At 50.5% G+C, this 18,904-nt stretch overlaps 1 protein-coding gene across 2 annotated transcripts; it reads left to right on the top strand.

Annotated features, from left to right (window-relative positions):
- Nucleotides 1–61: 61 nt before the first annotated feature.
- abl1 (c-abl oncogene 1, non-receptor tyrosine kinase) lies at nt 62–18,883 on the top strand. Of its 2 annotated transcripts, XM_003965562.3 has the most exons (12): nt 62–601; nt 1,109–1,491; nt 11,226–11,375; nt 12,113–12,408; nt 13,561–13,833; nt 14,000–14,084; nt 14,192–14,369; nt 14,736–14,920; nt 15,052–15,204; nt 15,282–15,371; nt 15,455–15,583; nt 15,687–18,883. In XM_003965562.3, the coding sequence occupies exons 2-12, from the start codon at nt 1,365–1,367 to the stop codon at nt 17,366–17,368; spliced, it is 3,348 nt and encodes a 1,115-aa protein (XP_003965611.2). In that variant the 5' UTR covers nt 62–601; nt 1,109–1,364; the 3' UTR covers nt 17,369–18,883. The 2 variants fall into 2 exon arrangements, with proteins under 2 accessions (XP_003965611.2, XP_011603227.2); XM_011604925.2 differs by lacking the exons at nt 62–601; nt 1,109–1,491 and adding an exon at nt 8,610–9,278.
- The last annotated feature ends 21 nt before the right edge of the window (nt 18,884–18,904 follow it).

The raw sequence follows: 18,904 nt of genomic DNA, 5'->3' as shown, positions 1-18,904 counted from the left end.
CTGCTCTCTTTTATTAGCCGTGCTAGCCCACGCACGCCGGTGACGTCAGACGTCGCCCCACCCACATATTTCTGTAAACCACCTTGCGTCTGGAAGTATGGCGGCCCCAGCGACACCAGCAGCGCTCGGCCAAAGTTGCTGCTTTTCACGGGGAAAGCGATGAGTGAGTTCGCGAGTGGAGGGGTCGGTAAAGAAGATCTGGGCGGCCACAAACGAACGAAACCACTTGCGGGAAGCGTCGTCGGGCTGCGGGCGCCTGAGGGTCCTCGATCTCCCTTCACCTCCGTGACTGAAGTGCCTTTAGTCCGGGTACCGCAGGAGGAGAAACTCCGCAAGACGCGAAGAGTGGACGCGGAAGTTTTCAACTAATCGGTTTCTCTGCCTTGGAGATACTACAACAGAGCCTGAAATCGGGTGGCCAGTTATGAATTTCGAGGCCTTTCAACGCTCCCGTCCTCTGTTTTCTACTTGCGTGTGAACAGCCAACTGTTGCATTCAGGGACCTGGAGCTGCCAGCTAACGCTAGTTAGCCTCCATGGCTACCTTCAGCTTTGGCTTCAGGTCGGCAGCAAACCAAGAATATAAATGCAACTTCAGTCACGTAAGTGTCCGCATGCATCTACCTCGACTCAGCAACTTTGTTACTACAACTTTAGATGTTTGTCAACCCGAATAAGCACTAAAGCTTGCATGGAGAAAAATGCTAATGATTATAATAACGCAAGTCGCTGCAACAATGAGGTTAAAGGGAAATGTAGCTACTTTAATCACTACTTTGCCTCAGTTATAACATTTTGCCATGTTTGTTGCACGATTGCTAATGGCAATATTACTTTTTCCGGGCTACTTGAGGTATTCTAATGTTAGGCAACGCCAGGTTGTGTTCAGTGTTGCAGAAAGGATTTCTAGGCTCGCTTTCTCACAATGCCACCAAATGAGGGTTTATCAAAATTAAAAGCTAAAACTTGAGCATATGACACCTAATGCAAACATCTTCTTAAGTACCTGCGCGGAACTTGTAGTTTTACACGTGTCCAGTAACTCCTACCCCAGGAAATGAAAGATATTGCTGCTTCTAAGAGTGTTTCTTGACTTCCTTATTCTATAGGTTACTTTGCAGGCCACCTCTGTCGCTCTTGAACCACTCAGGCTCCATTAATGCACAAGGAAAATAGGAATACTGGAGTAAAACAGGTTCGCAAAGGAGGCCCACAGCATCCGCACACCAGGAACGGAGCAACTGAGCCAGAGAACGGGCTCGCGCCTCTCCTCCAGTTCCCTCTCTACTTGGCGGCCTGTTGTTGGACAGTGAGCGACTCAGTCCAGCTTGGAGAGTCCCGGCTGCGGCCTGGCACCCTGCCCTTATGGGGCAGCAGCCGGGGAAGTTTGCAGGGGATCAGAGGAGACCCAGTCTACCAGCCTTCATCAAGGGTGCAAGAAGAGAGTCGTCGCGCCATGCGACTCAGCCCTGTAACGTCTTTGAAGTGCACGGTAAGAACAAATGCTCTTTGATGAGGCTTTTGATGGAATGTACATGCAGAAGATGTTTCCAGGTGTGTCGAATTCAACATGGCACAATTGATCCATCTGTTTCACACGACCGGGAGGAGGGAAATGTTTTAATTCCTGTCTATTCAGCAGCCGCCTCCTGATTTTGCAAGTTCCTCTATTTAGTGCAAAGGTGAAGTAGAGTGACTTTCACTCTTGCGTTCCCATGCCGGTATTTCTGAACGTTAACTTGCTTGGTCGTTGAGTAATCCTCAGTTTGGTGCTTTTTTTTATGCCACCCAACCGCTTCTGCCGTGCTTCTGCGTCGCAGCGAGCGTGGCCGGAAGCTAAGTGTGGCTGATGAATCGCAACTGAAGTGGTGTCACCTCATGATGAGAGTAGATTAATGCGATGGAGCGTCGAGGGTTATAATCGTGTTTTCATCCAGCGTGACGTCAACCTTTTATAAAACTTTATTAAAAAAAAGCAGCAGAAATGAGGACGGTGTCGTTGAGCCGCTTCACTGGAACACAACGTGCACGGAGCATTCTAATCAAGTTCAGCCGAAATGCTGTTACTTTGGGTTAGCAAGATGAAGTTTTTCACTTATCTGTGTCGGTGTGTGATTACTGTTTACTCGTTTGTCTGTTTGCCCCCGGTCCATGAGTAATGGAAAGATGGTGAATGCACAATCCAGTGATGACATTGTTCCGATCTCTGCAAAGAAATTCTCAGAACTCGGCGAGATTCTTTTAAATCACTGCTACGAACCCGCGGAGTCGTAGCAGGATTGAAACGCTCGCGGCGTCTTTTACGACCTGCTACCTGCCCCATGGCTCCCGTCCTCCCGGCCGACTGATACGTTCACCAAATGCACGCGTACGGCTGTGATGATCTCGTCGGGAATACTTTCCAGTGACTCTTGCATAACTCATCTAACAGGGAAGGTCAGAAAAACAAAATGAAAGCTTCTGCCGCTAAAGGGATCAAATATGGCAAAGGTCAATGACATGGGGGGAACTTGTTTTCCCTCCCTGCCCCACTTTCCTCCTGTGACGAGCAGGATGGGCTGTGAGAGGGGGCGTGAGTCACAGTGCACGAGGAGGGTAATATCAACACATGCTTTCATATCGGTGTTTTTCTTCCTCCCGGTGAGCTCCAGCTAGCTAACACGGGGCTCGCCAGCGCCGCGCTGCTGCGCAGCAGGCGGGTTCAGACCTCTGCACGCAGCAGCCTGGAGAGAGGCAGAGCAGCATGACCAGACTTGTCTGAGCTCTTGGCACCTGTGCAGGGAGACCTCAAATATCTCTTGTTAGCTTGCAGGGTTTTGGAGCGGCAACATATCAATTAAAGCATTTTTTTGTCGGGTTTTCTGCGTGTGTGGTTCAGGCAGCCTGGAAATTGGGGAAGTGTGCACGCTGAGTGGAGGAGGCGGAAGCGTCTATTGGAGTTTACAGGTGTTTGAGATCTGTCTGCTGGGAGGCTTTGCTCAGTCCCCCCCCCCCCCCCCCCCCCCCCCCCCCACCCCCATACGTCCGGAGTTGGGTTTTGTTAGTCATTAACGAAGCCACACTGCACTTATTCTCTGTTTATCTTTGGCTAATATAACCAAACCAAACAGGAAGATGCCTAAATATGGAGTGATTCATGCACACCTCGCATCATTTCCTGATTCCCCCCAAGTTTGCAAGTTTCTGAAGACAGAGTTGAGACCATGTCGTTGAAGAAAAAACACAAGCTCGTGAACTTGTCTGCAATCACAGACAAGTTCATCAGGGACCCGTTAACACCCAAAAAAAGTGGAATATGAACCAGTTTCAGGCGACGATACACAACTGGACGGTCGGGAGTGGGATTTTTGTTTGCAGCAGGAAGCAGAATTGCTGTGTGCAAGTATTCAAAGGAATGATGTCGTCGATTTGTCTTCCTGCCATTCGAAGCAAACGACAGGACAGGAAAGCGGGGTAAGTTTTTGAGTCTGGGGGGGGTTTGAGAAAGGAAGGGGCATCTATATTCAGTCACACTTGCCTGAACGTTTGTACATACGATGAGGAAATTTGTAATGAAGCTATTTCTGCAGCACAGCCACTGGTCTGTTGACTCATTCCTTCACACTTGTGATGTGTTTTTAGGGCACAACCTTTACCTCAAGCACCACTGACAGTCCCTCCTCCACTGACAGTCCCTCCTCCACTGACAGTCCCTCCACCCCTGACAGTCCCTCCACCCCTGACAGTCCCTCCACCCCTGACAGTCCCTGCACCACTGACAGTCCCTGCACCACTGACAGTCCCTCCACCCCTGACAGTCCTGACAGTCCCTCCACCACTGACAGTCCTGACAGTCCCTGCACCACTGACAGTCCCTGCACCACTGACAGTCCCTCCACCACTGACAGTCCTGACAGTCCCTGCACCACTGACAGTCCCTGCACCACTGACAGTCCCTGCACCACTGACAGTCCCTCCACCACTGACAGTCCTGACAGTCCCTCCACCACTGACAGTCCCTCCACCACTGACAGTCCTGACAGTCCCTGCACCACTGACAGTCCCTGCACCACTGACAGTCCTGACAGTCCCTGCACCACTGACAGTCCCTCCACCACTGACAGTCCCTCCACCACTGACAGTCCCTCCCCCTTATGGCCACATAAGAAAACGAACGAGCCTCATATCAACTGGGAGCTTTTATCTGCTGCCGTCAGTAATGATGCAAAAGTTCGTCAAACCAAAATAAATGCCTCCACAGAGGGTATTCCTTAGAAGAGGGGGCAGATTTCAGGCGGTCCCACCCCCGATGCTCCGTTTTCAGTAAAACGCATTTGTTGATGCATATCTCTTGCTCATGAGCTGCTCCGTCAATTAGCTGTAAATCCCCTCAGAACTTCTGAGGAACGGCAGCTGGGAACGCCGTCACGGCCAAACGGACCGTGGTTTCGCCACCCAATTGGCTGCTGGTAACTTCTAACCACAGTCGGCTTTTCGTTTGTAGACGCGGAGATGGCGAAAAAGGAGCTCTCCCAAATCGGGGTCACTAATCTGGCGAGTACGCTTCCAGATCTCCTTTGAGCTTCGTCTCGCCGGGCTTTTCTTCTCACCGAGGATCTTCGCTCCACACTTCTTGTTGGCTTGGTGACCACTGTCGTCCGAGTCTGTTTAAAAGACAGTTGGATTCTGGGAGGGAGGAAGACGACACCCCAATTGTTCATTGTCCATGTCTGGAACAATGAGGACACGCTGGTACTTCAAGATTTTTACGTTGTGCGTGTGTGCGCGCGCGCTCGTGCCTCCGGTGGCCCGTCCCCTGTCAGGGCTGCACATATCTCCTCACGTATCCGTGTGAGAGCCGCATTTTTGTCCCTCGCCAGATGAGGGAATGCGGACGAGCGTCTTCCCCTCATCAGGTCTCGACCGCCTGGGAAGGACTCGTCTTTGTTATCATCCCGGCCCGTTGACAGCTGTGTGTATAAACCAACGGAGCCTGGGCTTTTAGAAGCTACAGCCGCCACGATGGTCCAAAAGGTCAATCAAAGGTGACGTTAACGAGGCTCGGTCAACGCTGTTGCCGTGCGACAGGCCAACATTAGCATCACTGTTGTATAGAGCACCGTTTCGGCTTTGATCTGCTGAGATATCAAAGGAAAATTGGTCTGAGAGGGTCAGTTTTGGACTGGTAACTGTAGATCATGGCGCCGGGGCTCCGCACGACCACGGAAACGGCCCCGGTACAGCCGCAGATCGTGCACGCCCCCTCCTAATTCACTCCGTAGAGGTTAGAAACCCGTCCGATTTGTGTAGCCGTTGAACGTACGACCTCTGAGAGCTCCGCCTCTGGAGACGAGCCGCTCTGTTTTCTGAATCGCGTGTTTGTATCCGACCTCTTGCACCAGAGGTGCGTTGAGTAATATTGGATATTTTTCTCAGAGTTGAACACAAGTCAAGCCACAGCAGTGGAGTTAAGAATGTGACCTCTTGTGCATTCTTCTCCAATAACTGGTGCAATCCCCCATGTCCTATCTTCCATTCCTCCAGCCCCCTCCCTGTTTTTCCCCTCGGTGTCATTGTTGATCTCCGTTTTAACATCTTTATTTCATTGGGGTTTTTGCACACATTGAGCAGAACATGAACGATTTATTACCACTTCAGCGTTGATGATTATTCATCAGTCTGATGTGTAAATACTGACCATGAGCAGCCTTTATTAGGAACCATTTTAAAGAGGAAAATAGACAGAAGAATCTTGAACCAAAGCGTTTTTCCGCGTGAAGTTTCCAATGTTTCATACAGAATAAGTGTAAACATGTCGGTTTAGGGAGAAACACATGGAGTCACTGACTCTTGCTCTGGTTTTTATTTGTGTCTGTGATGGTAGGTTGCGAAATCGACTCACGTGGTCGCTCCCTTTCTGACGGTCAATAATCCATCGAAGGGCTTTTGTTTACGGAAAAAAACCCGCGTGTCGGTTTTGACGGAGCGTTCCTCGAAATGTCCGCGAGCTAACGTGCTCTCGGAATCGTACTTTTGTCGTGTTTTCGTTGGACTAATAGGAAGTGGAACGAATGAGTTCCAGTGAGGCCTCGTTTTCCATGAATCTGTGCGTAGCACACACAACATTCATGCATACCAACAAGTTGTGCTAGGAATGCAGCATGGTAGCTGCTCGCCACATGGCCACCGCACATACACACCCTGACTCACAGAAGAACCCCCCCCCAATCGTTCTCTGCTCCATGCCCGAGAAAGGAGCCCCAGCTCCAGACACAGCTGTTGTTTTCTCTGCCGATAACCTGCTACCTAAGATACCAGCTCCCCTCGCTTCAAAACAGCCGTGTTCACGCAGATTACCGGATCGACTCAAGAGCCCTGGACTGAAGAGGGGGGGCGGGGGGGGTCATCGTGTCGCCTCACAAAACCCAAATGTTTTGTCATGTCTTAAAATGTGATTTTCAGGAAGTAGCACACTTGTGTCCACTCTGTATTGTCCTCTAATCACAATGCTGTCTGGTTCCTTTTTGAACCCCTCGTGTCCTCTCCTTGTGTATTGCATTGTGTTAAAATCCTCTTCGGAGCAATGAAGGAGGGAGGGGGGGGGTCTTCTCTGCTCGCTGCATCTGGATCCACTTAGAGGAAAAGAAGAGCCCAATAGCTCCGCTGCTGCGGCCAGAGAGCCGTGTAGCAGGAGGAGCTGCTGCCCTCGGCTCTTTCTGCCCAGTGTTTTACCCCAGTGGGCATCCAGACAAACGGGGTCTCGCTCCCAAACGTGACGGAGGGTCTGGGAAAAAAACCGGCACAGCACGTTCATATTCAAATGAATGTGTCTGAAATAATGTGCAAAGTGCTGATTCGGCAAAACTTTGGTTCATCACAATTGTTCCTCTTTATTTATTTTTTTTTAAATCCGGATTTCTCTTCGCCTGGCTGGTGAACCTTTAACGGTCAAATGAGCCGGGGTCGGCCCCAAAAAGGAGTTTGGGCGGGGAGACGCATGAGCGTGCATATTAAGTGTATTTCATCACAGAATGTGTTCAGTGACCTCTGTCGGTTCCACTATAACGACCATTAAAAAGCCCCGAGAGCGTTAAAAAGGGTTGTAGGATCGTCTGTGTGCGTGAGTGCCGGACAGCAGAGGCCTCCATATCCGTGGCTTCACTGTTGTCCCATTTGGTGAATTGCCCCCCCCCCCCCCCCCCACGCGCTGATGCCGTAGCCCTTCACCTTGAACCGGAGCCGCCGCCTCGCCATTCCCAAGTGCCCGTTCTCCCTGTGGATAAATACTGAGCGGAGAATTATGTGGAACTCTAAACCCACTTAACCTCATCTGCCAGTCTGCATGTCTCAGACACTCTGGCTGCATTCTCGAGAGCGCACCGAGTAAACAGCCACATCTGCGCGGGCACGCACACACACACACACACACACGCACACACACACCAGCATAAACTGCATACCTGGTTCTTGAGTGTCTGATATTTAAGTGCACTTGATTGATTGTTGTGACTGCCGTGTGCTGGGGTGGTGAACAGTATAATCACTGTTGGGGGCAGTGCAGACGACCTCTTTTAAAGAGGCACGCCTTGACGGTGGGAGGGGGTACGTAAGAGGTGAAGAGCCCCCAAAAAGACAACCGCTAGGTGGATGCATGCTGGCTAATGGCTAGCGCGCATGCCTGGTATTATAAAACGCAAGCAAGTGATTCTCCTATGAGCTCACTTCCAAACAATGTGCTTCATGTTTCTCCATCTGCAACCTTTTTTCCTCTTTCCTCCTCCGTTTTATAGCCCCGCTCCTCCTCCTCCTGCTCCTGCCTTCATCGTCTCATCCCCTCAGCACTTTGTAACCGCGGCGAGCTAACGGGCCGCTCGTGCTTTTTTGTAATTGGAGTTTGGGGTGGCGTGTGAGAGGAAACCCAAATGTTTGCCATACCAGCGCCACAGCAAGGATGCTGGGCCCGCTGCCATGAACTGGCTGCTGGCAGGATTGAGGTCATCACTAAAATAACCGTGATATCACGATCATGAAATTCTAATACCGAGCAGGGCGACGTTTTTTTAACGCCTCCACGTTTGACTTCAGAGTTTACAAAAAGCTGAGCTGCAGAAGCCTCGTTGAGCTTCATAATATGGTAATTCACAGCTCTTCTTCATGACTGCACCCAACAAACACACCAAAGCTTTACTTTGATCCTGCTTTTTCTTTTTCCTGCGTTTGAGCGTAATGTATAAAGCGGTTAAGTGTTGCAAATGGAAAAAGTGACTTCACTCCAACGAGCAAGCATCGGAGGATTGATGCATTTTGCCTTTCAGGCGGGTTTTGGTTACTTTAATCATCACTTTTGAACACGGATGGAAAAAGGCAGGAAGGAGATAAGAGCGGTGCTGCAACTTTTCCTTCTCAGGCCCGTTTCACTGTAAATCGAAGGGGAATAACGAAGAGTGCGTTTCCCCCCTCCTCATTTAAACCTTTTGCCTTTACCGAGCTCCCGATTTTCCAAACTCCGCACGTTTCAGGGATGTGCAGAGATGCCTGGAAGGAGGAAGCAACTTCCTCTAAATCATTTCGACAGAATCGGGACTTTAGCGCAGACGTCCCTCTCAAATAAGGCCTCATATTTGGGCATAGAGTCCAGATGACGGTATGCTGTTTTTGTGTGTTTCTTCTTATGCATATATGCAGCAGGCTCTCCCACTCATTGTGTGTTTTATGCTGGAGGTGGGAGGGCCCAGCTGATGTCATCGGGTGCAGCGGGCTGAGCCTGAAAGAGGCCCTTTGTTGGCAGCGGGAGCACGAGTAGTCCCTGAGCTTCAGATACACAGACGCAGGACAGGAAAGCGGAATGGCACCGGCCAGAAAGCCCATCTGACCAGACTCGCCCGCCGCCGCCGCTGCACAGTTTTGCGCCCCAACCCGTCGTCTCGGAACGCTTGCTGTGTCTTACGCAAGTGGAACTAACCAAAACCAAGACGGGAGGTGAAGAAACATGGAGCTGAAAGTCGGGAGAGAAAGTTGGTTTTGATTTTGCCACGCGCCTTTTCTGTTGGGGGAGAAGCAGAGAGCGAGGAGAAGAAAATTAACGTCTCCCCCCCCACGTTTAACCTTCCCGTTTTGAGGTTATTTTGTTCCCGTGCCGGACACATGTAAAGGGGACGCTTTTGAGGCGCTTTCGATTTAAACTTTTTTTTCAACAGCAAGGGGGGGAAAAGCAAATGAAAATGTTGGAGATATGCCTGAAATTGGTGGGGTGTAAATCTAAGAAAGGCCTCTCGTCGTCATCCAGCTGTTACTTGGAAGGTAAGACTTGATTTTTGCAGCTCACGTTGGAATAGCTCGGCTTTATTTCTGATCCCAACGAACCGAGATATCGGAAAGAGAAGCTTGGGGGGAGATCAAGAGGGGGGAAAGTTGAAGTATCGCCACAGAGCGGCAATGATTTCTGCACTGGAAACCCAAGAATGGGGAGGAGAAAGCGGAGAGTAAGCATAGAGGAGGGCGAGGGAGGCCAGACACACTGGCTAGCTGAGGAGGAGAGAAGTGGAAAAAGAGACAGCAGAGAGAATACAAGGAAACCTGACTCCTGGCTCTGTCCCACTTAACTCTTGTTTATAAGGAGAGGGGCTCTCATCTCAGGCTGTATGTTCCTTTTTAGGTTCTCTCAGATCTGTGTGTGTACCCCTCACTGGTGTGAACGCCACCATGTTATTAAATCTGATTAGAAACTGCTGCATATCCTGAAAGAACATAAATAATTTGGGCACGGTGTAGAAAGAGGCCACAGGGGGTTTCCAAGAATCTATGGAGCGGTTGGTCCATGCGTGATCACCCATAATTGATTGCTGGGAGACTCAAAGGAGCCTTATGGCAGTGGACTGATGTGGTCGTCTCTTTATTTACCCCTTTTCTTCCCCTCCTGTCTGAGCTTCTGCTGTCACCGTCCCCTTGTGGGTGTGCTGTCACCTTCTGACAAAGAGCTGTGGTATTTGGGGCTGTAAAGTGCCCATGTGTGGTATGGCTCCCAGGACGCTTTATGACCGACCCAACTCTAAACATATGCGTCTCTGAGCCAGCTCTGGTCGTCATGCTACTTTTATTGATCTTTGTCGGCCGATAATGAGGCTGTGGCCTGCAGAATGTGACAGACAACAGAGAGATTCTACAGCAGCTAACAGCACTGAGCCGCTAACTAAAGAATCCCAGCCGTAAACTTTCCAACCCCTCAAGACAACACGGGTGTTGCTAACAATGCCAGCAGACCGCAATATCTCCCACCCGGCAACGGGAACATTGAACGGCTCTTATTTTAATGTTGTTCCATTTGTTTTTCAAAGTGCTGCTATTAGCAACCGCTGCCATTTTGGAAATGTATCGCAATAAAACCATAGTGCTTCTCTACAGCGATGACTAAGGCTCGTATCAAAGCCGCTTGTAGCTTTCCGTTTGATTTTCTCTTTAAAAAAACAAAACCCAAAATCCGGTTGCCCACACTCCAACCCGGCCAGTTGCATGCTGCCACATGGCTGGAGGCTAAATGATTGTTTTGTGATTGAGAGACAAAAGTGCAGGACATCTGTTCCTAAACGCCCGTCTGGAACGTAAAAATGCAGCACGGCTCCGGCCTGTTGCCTCTGGAGAGATGCTGTTGGGGAGAATGAAACGTAAGACGGCTCTCAAACATGTGCGTCAACAGCTGAGTGAGCCGCACAATTAGGCTCGTATTAAGGCCCAACTGCATATTAAATTTCCCCGTCCCCACTTGGTTTTCCTCGCCTCCTTTAAAAGACACTTTCAGCCCTGGTCGTTCCTCAAGGAATGTCCCACAATTGTCTGTAATTAACAGAAATGTCTGTTCAAGGCCTTTGAACCTGGGGTTATCACCTGTGGGGGTCAGGTTCATGGTAGGACGCATTCTCACAGACTAATAAGGAGGAGTTGTGTAGATATCTGGGGAAATAGGAGCTAAACTGTTCAGGTCACATGACTGGCTTTGCTTTAATAACCCCACGTTTGAATTGTGACCAGCCTGTCTGAGCATCTGAAGGCGGTTCTGTTGAAACGACACATGGAGACACAATGGCCGGCGCTGTTGCTGAGTCCTTCAGCACATGTGGAGCTGCATGGGAAAGCCATTTGAAAACATGACATACCATACGCCTACAGATTTACCCCGGCGGGGCATTGTTTGGGTTTTCCGTCGCTTGTCCTGCGGTCCAACAGGCTGAATTCTTTCTTTGCTTTTTTTAGAAGCTCTTCAGAAACCAGACTTGACGGAAGCGGCCCGCTGGAACTCCAAAGAGAACCTGCTGGCTGGGCCCAGCGAGAATGACCCCAACCTGTTCGTGGCGCTCTATGATTTCGTGGCCAGCGGCGACAACACGCTCAGCATCACTAAAGGTAACTCCAGGAAGATAATAACCCCATTTCATAGATTTAGCTGAAGTTTCACTTCTCCTGAAAAACGCCACTGTTGGATGTTTAAAGTCATTTCAGGAAGGTTATGAATCACGCTGCAGATCTGCTTATTTAGTCCCCCCTGAACTTCCCTCTGTCTTAACTCCCATCTGACTCTCACTTCCTGATGATGGTCACATATGTGGGTTGTTTTCTTCCTCTGTACCGACCATAAAAAAGCACCACAGATGGATGACACAGACAAAGGAAGGAAGCGGGGAGCATAGGCAGCGAAACAAACAAAGTGTCCCGCATAACAATATTTTGCGATCATTGGAATAACATGTTATTTTACTTTGGGTCCGTGTCAGCAAAAAAAGCACAAATGTGAAAACGCCAAATTAATTCCACCGGCCGCTCTTTCACTATTGAAGTTGGAGTCAAAACTAAAGGGAAGATTCGTCAAATGTGTGGAAAAGAAAACAAGCCCGGCGCTCTGGTTGAAACACGATACAGCATTTAATGAATACAGTAAATTCCTGCTGGTCTTATGTAAAATGCCGAGTTCAGTTTCTGTACGGTTTCCATACTTGTGCAGCCTGATTTTAATTAACCACTTATTAAAGCGTTTACGGTCCCTCTAAGATGGCGGGAGCAGACTGTGGCCGTTCTAATAATATTAAAGCGCAAACACCCGGTTAGATCTGCACCCTGATGATCGCCATCTAAACTGTGACCAGGGGAGAAGCTACGTGTGCTGGGTTACAACCACAATGGCGAGTGGTGTGAGGCGCAAACCAAGAACGGCCAGGGGTGGGTGCCCTCCAACTACATCACCCCGGTCAACAGCCTGGAGAAGCACAGCTGGTACCACGGGCCCGTGTCGCGCAACGCAGCGGAGTACCTGCTCAGCTCCGGGATCAACGGGAGCTTCCTGGTCCGGGAGAGCGAGAGCAGCCCCGGGCAGAGGTCCATTTCTCTGCGCTACGAGGGGAGAGTCTACCATTACAGGATCAACACCGCGTCTGATGGCAAGGTAGGAGCCAGGAAATGTGTTTAGTCTCCTTTAGAATGCTCACAAACTCCTGTGTTTTTAATCACACATGACTTGAAATATTAATAATGCATAACGGGGCCGAGACTAACTTAAGTTCTAATCAATCGTGGTCCGGCCTCATCTGAGAATCGTCTCTGAGGGATTTTCCTCGAGATGCTGCATCTGTCTGATGCTTAAGAACCGCCGGCTATGGCAAGAATGCCTCCTGACCACGGCTGTGCTGCTCCTAACGGCCCGCCAGACGCTGACGCCTGTGCTGAGACACGCATGAGCACGGACAGATGCAGCCAAGTATGTGCGCGCGTGCACGTGCGTGCGTGAAACAAATGGACACGCGCGCTCACAGCTCCACATCCCATATTGTTTTCCATACTCCCACTGAGCTATAACTCAAGACTCTGGTATGATGGACTCGTCCCATAATTTAGGATTACCTCAGCACCCCCCCCTTCTCCCCAGTTTCACTTTGGCTCAGATTAACGCTTTTTTGAATCACTTTTTCTGTTAGTAAATCAATGTTCTCCCTCTAGGGTAAGTGAGCGAGCAGCCAACTGACCATTCAATCCTCTTTAGATTTCAAAGGTCTTTTCACTGCAGTCAAGTCCCCCCCCCCCTTCATGCCTTCAGTCATCACGAATAGTCTGTGGACAAGAAAAGAATTACACAGTGCAATTGTAGAGGAAATCATTTTGGGGCTTATGTAAGACTTTGACAATGGAAAAGACTGTCCAACGAGGCCTGACCAAAATCCCTCCCTTCACCCACTTCTGACTTGGGAGTTTTAAACGGGCTGCGAACCGTCATTTAAAATGTTCTTGGCTGATTTGGTGTATTATGTGAAGGATTTAATACACAACTTTGGAAATATTCATGTAATAGCAACATTTCACCGTCTTTGTTTATGAAAGCAACAGCTGGGTTACGCTATTTCGGCAGCATTTTTGTAATTATTTGCAATTCTTTAAGTTTTCTGGGTTGAGTTGTGTCAGTTAAAAAGTAGCGCTTCTGACATAAATCCAGATGTTGTGTCACAATACTCGGAACAAATGTTTCTGCTCTCATGAAAAGTTCCTGTTATGTCCAGAGCTGAAAGATCTCATTTAAAATGCCCCCCCCCCTTCCCCCCCGCAGCTCTATGTCTCCTCAGAAAGCCGCTTCAACACTCTGGCGGAGCTGGTGCATCACCATTCCACGGTGGCCGATGGCCTCATTACCACGCTGCACTACCCGGCACCGAAGCGCAACAAGCCCACCATCTATGGAGTATCTCCAAACTACGACAAGTGGGAGATGGAGCGCACTGACATCACCATGAAGCACAAGCTGGGAGGCGGGCAGTACGGGGAGGTGTACGAGGGGGTTTGGAAGAAGTACAACCTCACTGTGGCTGTCAAGACGCTAAAGGTAAGCGTGTGGTGACAGGGGTGTCCACTGTGGTTAGTTCCCGTTCTCCTCTTGACTGTCCTGTCACCACACAAGTTCAATAAATATCCCCCATGTGGCTGAATAATGCTGCCCTCTAGTGTTGTATCGCGGTAACTGCAGGCTGGCTTTTGTTTCTGCTGTCTAGGAGGACACAATGGAGGTGGAGGAGTTTCTCAAGGAGGCAGCTGTCATGAAAGAGATCAAACACCCCAACCTTGTGCAACTTCTAGGTGCGTTATTGACCCCCCCAACTCCATCGCTGCCATTAATCAGCGATGTAGATGTTCGCGCGGATCGTTTGTTTTGGTTTGTAATATAGGATCTTTTCTCTCGGTAGGCGTTTGTACACGAGAGCCGCCGTTTTACATCATCACAGAGTTCATGACCCATGGTAACCTTCTGGATTACCTGAGGGAGTGTAACAGAGAGGAGGTCAACGCTGTGGTGCTGCTCTACATGGCAACACAGATCTCCTCAGCCATGGAGTACCTGGAGAAGAAAAACTTCATACACAGGTGAGGCCTACGGACGCTTCTTCCTTCAGCTCGGGCAGAAATCAGACGACACTAAAACTGGTATTGGTCCCTCACCCCGCCATCTGTTCCCGCGGGAGGACGGACCTCACAGACAGGTTGATGTTGTAACACTGCGACTTTGCTGTGGCCCGTTTAACGAGGCCTCTCCGAAGATGATTTATGTCTGTTCTGAACTTCCCACACGAGTGTCACCACGCTGACAGGATGCAGCTGGCGACACTCTACGGGAGCCTTCTGCTCGCACCGAATGCTTCACTTTCTTATTCTTGTTTATGCCCTCACACACACATTGATTAATCCTCTTCATCCCTGCCCCCCCCCCCCTCCTCTTTCTGTCTCCTGCAGGGATTTAGCAGCCCGTAACTGCCTGGTCGGTGAGAACCACCTTGTAAAGGTCGCCGATTTTGGCCTGAGCAGGCTGATGACTGGAGACACGTACACGGCTCACGCTGGAGCCAAGTTCCCCATTAAGTGGACAGCACCAGAAAGTCTGGCTTACAACAAATTCTCTATAAAGTCTGATGTCTGGGGTAAGTTTTAGATTCAGGTTCAGCTGAAAATCATCGCTCGGCTCTGCTGCACTTTAGAATTCCAACAATTCCTTGAACAATTTTGCTGTTGTGTTGAATGACGCTCACAAACGATGCCATTTTTCTGCTAGCATTCGGTGTCCTGCTGTGGGAAATCGCCACCTACGGGATGTCCCCCTACCCTGGCATCGACCTGTCCCTCGTGTACGAGCTGCTGGAGAAAGACTACCGCATGGACCGACCGGAAGGTTGCCCCGAGAAGGTGTATGAGCTCATGACAGCCTGTGAGTAGCAAAACGCTTTGACAAGTGCAAACTCTGAAGCAGAATATTTGTGTGTCTAAGCGTTGTTCTTCTGTCAGGTTGGAGGTGGAACCCTGCAGAACGTCCATCGTTTGCTGAAACACACCAGGCCTTTGAGACCATGTTCCAGGAGTCCAGCATCTCCGACGGTCAGTGTTGTCTGCATCCAAAGGAGGCAGACCCGTGAGGATGTGTATTAGCCTGTACGCTAAACCTCGATTTATCTTTTCAGAGGTTGAAAAAGAACTGGGAAAGAAGGGGAAGAAGGCAACGTTCGGCTCCATCCAGCAGGCTCCAGAACTGCCCACTAAAACTAGAACCCTCCGCAAGAACATGGACACCCGGGATGGAGACAGTCCTGGTAAGAAGATCGCGATCGATGAGGGATATTAAAGATCGACGATAAACCAAATAATTCATGTTGCCGTCGTCACCGTTTGGCTTGTTTTCTTTCTTTTCCTCAGACCCAGTAGAGCCAGAAGGAGCTGTGTCTTCTCCCATGCTCCCCAGGAAGGAGCGCCTCCTCCTGGACACTAACCTGAACGAGGACGACCGCTTGCTGCCCAAAGACAAGGACAAGACCCGCAGCGGCCTTCTGGGCCTCATCAAGAAGAAGAAAAAGAACGCTCCGACACCACCCAAACGCAGCTCGTCGTTCCGAGAGATGGACGCCCACCACGACAGGAGGGGCTTGATTCCAGATCCTCGAGACGGCGACTGCTTCAACAACGGCATAACTCTGCCCATTAATGATCTGTCACCAGGCCTCGACTCAACAAAGCTGTTGGTTACTAACAACAACGGGGCAGTGGGCATCACCAACGGGGCTCCTGCCTTCCCAGGACCTTTGTTTCCCTGGAAGAAGGGAGCCCCTGCTGTGCCTGGACCTGGAGGAAAAGCAGCAACAACGCCACCAAATGAGGAGGAGTCCATGTCTAACTCGAAGCGCTTTCTCTGGTCCTCTAGCATGCCTGTCGGCTCTGATGGCACAGAATGGAAGTCTGTCACGTTGCCACGAGACCTGGGTCAGCGCCACTTTGACTCGGGCACCTTCGGGGGGAAGCCAGCTCTACCCCGCAAGAGAAACGGCGAGCAGAAAGGGGAGCACACCCGCCGAATGGGAACTCTTACCCCGCCACCCCGCCTGAACACTTCACCGGATCTTTCCTCTGCCACCTTAGCCAAAGACACTGATCCCAGCCCCGGGTCCAGCCCCCAGGCGTTAACACCCAAGGCGGTCAGGAGACCAGAGGTGCCGGGGCTGGACAGCCTAAAGACGAGCGCGCTGCACGCCGAGCTCCTCAAAGCAAACGTGTTCCCGGCGTTGGGTGCAGCTGCAGAGGAGTCCAGGGCCCGCAGGCAGAAGCACGCCGCGGACTCTGCATCTGTCAGAGAAAGAGGAAAGTTACAGAAACCCAAGCCGGCCCCGCCCCCACCGCCCACCAGCACCAAAACCAGTAAGGTTTCCCGCAGCCCGACCCAAGAGCCCCCCTCCCCGTCACCCACCACCTCGGACATCAGAGCTAAGCTCCCTTCAGTTTCAGAGCCACACCACACAACCACTGCCAGCGACCAGACCCGCTCACCCCTGAGTGAGGGAGCCAAAAAGCTCCCCCTTGGCTCCGCCAGTAAACCTCAACCGCTGAAGACCTCCAGCTCCTCCACGTCAGTGTCCGCCTCCCTCTCCAGTCAAAGCCTGGGAGGCTTCTCCTCTTCCCTCACTTCCCCCGGCGACCAGAGCTCGCCCACCGCTTTCATCCCCTTAGTCAACACCCGCCGCTCCCTCCGGAAGACCGCGCCCCGCCAGGCGTCCGAGCGAACCCCCAACTCCGCCGTGACTCGCGACATGGTGCTAGAAGGCACGGAGCTGCTCCGCGCAGCCATTTGCCGCAACTCAGAGCAGACTGGTAGCCACAGCGCCGTGCTGGAGGCCGGTAAGAACCTGTCCAAGTACTGCATGAGCTACGTCGACTCCATACAGCAGATGAGGAACAAGTTCGCCTTCCGCGAAGCCATCAACAAGCTGGAGAGCAGCCTCCGGGAGCTGCAGATCTGCCCCACGGCCACAGGGGGCGCCAATGCGCAGCAGGACTTCAGCAAGCTGCTGTCTTCGGTCAAAGAGATCAGCGATATCGTTCAAAGGTAGCGCCGAAAAACCCTCCCGCCTGCGCGGCAAACCGAAACGTATCCTGCAATGGACTCTTAGTCTGAGCAGCCTGGGTTCAGGTTGGAGACCTGAGGTTTTAAGGCCTGCACACGGGCCGCAGCGGAGTGCTTTTTTTACACTCTGAGCCACTTAGCCCTGTGGTTATTGTGGATGGAATCGGAATTTTTTTTTCTCTTTCTGTTGACATCAACAGAAATATTTTTCAATATTGGAATTCCTTAAAGGCCGGAACAGTGCGTCCCGGCCTTAATGAGCGCCGAGGGGCCAGGTTTGACTTTTCACCAATCACTTTTGAAATCATCTTATTGTGTTTTACCTTTAATCTAAAACACTAGTAAGAAAAAAAACCGCGCGGCCTGTGACACGTTTCCATCGCTGTGGGAGTGTTTAGTACTTTTTTTTTTTTTTTTTAAATCGATGCAGATGACAATGAGCAACAAAATGTCTAACCTCATCTTCTCGTACGCATTCTAACACTTTAAAAGACTGATCCTCGTCCTCCGTGTTCGTGTTCTGTCAGTCGCAGGGAGCAGCTGGAATTTCAGTATTTATGGTCTGTTGCCTGTCTAACACATCATTTCCCGTTTCTGTGCGCCATCTTGCTGACCGGTCGTGTCGCCCAGTGGTGAAACCGTCAGTGTTTGTTCGGTGCGGCTGGTTTTTAGTCTTCAGTGTTTGAGGTAACGTGGGAGCCACCAGAAGAGGCGTCGGTCCTCCTGCCTTCACCTGTGTTCATGCTTCACTGCACACTTTGGTGACACCTTGTGCCTTTAACACTTAGGATGGGGGGGGTACTTTTTATATGCAGACGTGCAGTTAAGATGGCTGTTGATGTGTTTACTGGGGTTCCGATGTTGGATTGTGATACCAAAAAATATATTCTCCGGTCTATACCGGAGAGGGACCAGGGTGTGTGATCTGTACCTCGCAGATCTGTTTTCTTCTTTAGACTGGACCTTTTTTTTTTTTTTTAAAAAAGAAAAAAAATGCAAGTTTGTTCCTGTACGTGTCGGATACAAAAGCCACAGCAGTTTTACCTGCAGAGGCGTCGCAGACCGAGGCCACTGACAGGCCGTTAGCCACGGATGATTGTAGTCATGTGGTCTACATGCTGTTTGAGAGGCCTTTCCATCCCAGCTTAAAACAATGCATATTTATATCCTGGGGGAAAACACTGGACTGAGAACTTTACGCATTTGTCACATTCAAGACTGAAAGAACCTGTAAAAGTCCCACTCGGATCAAACGTTGGTCTCGCCCCGTCTGGACTGCGCCCGCCTGAGGACACGGGTCGACCACAAGCTGCCTTGACTTCAACACGGTACCGGCGGTGTCGGCTCTTTTCTGCCTTTGCCATCCAGACCACTAGTCTACGCCTCCCCGCATTTTGTAGAAACGTTGCTTCCCTTTGTAAATATTTTCTTTGTACTGTCCCCTCTATCCTCGGTGCAATTTTTGTTGCAATAAAATACGAAGCAGTCGTGCTACTTGAAATGGAATCCCAGTTAAAGAGAC

The sequence above is a fragment of the Takifugu rubripes genome, chromosome 6, assembly GCF_901000725.2.
Source record: "Takifugu rubripes chromosome 6, fTakRub1.2, whole genome shotgun sequence".
NCBI classification, from domain to species: domain Eukaryota; kingdom Metazoa; phylum Chordata; class Actinopteri; order Tetraodontiformes; family Tetraodontidae; genus Takifugu; species Takifugu rubripes.
Note: the sequence above shows the minus strand (reverse complement) of the source record. Positions and strands in the feature narration are given on the sequence as shown.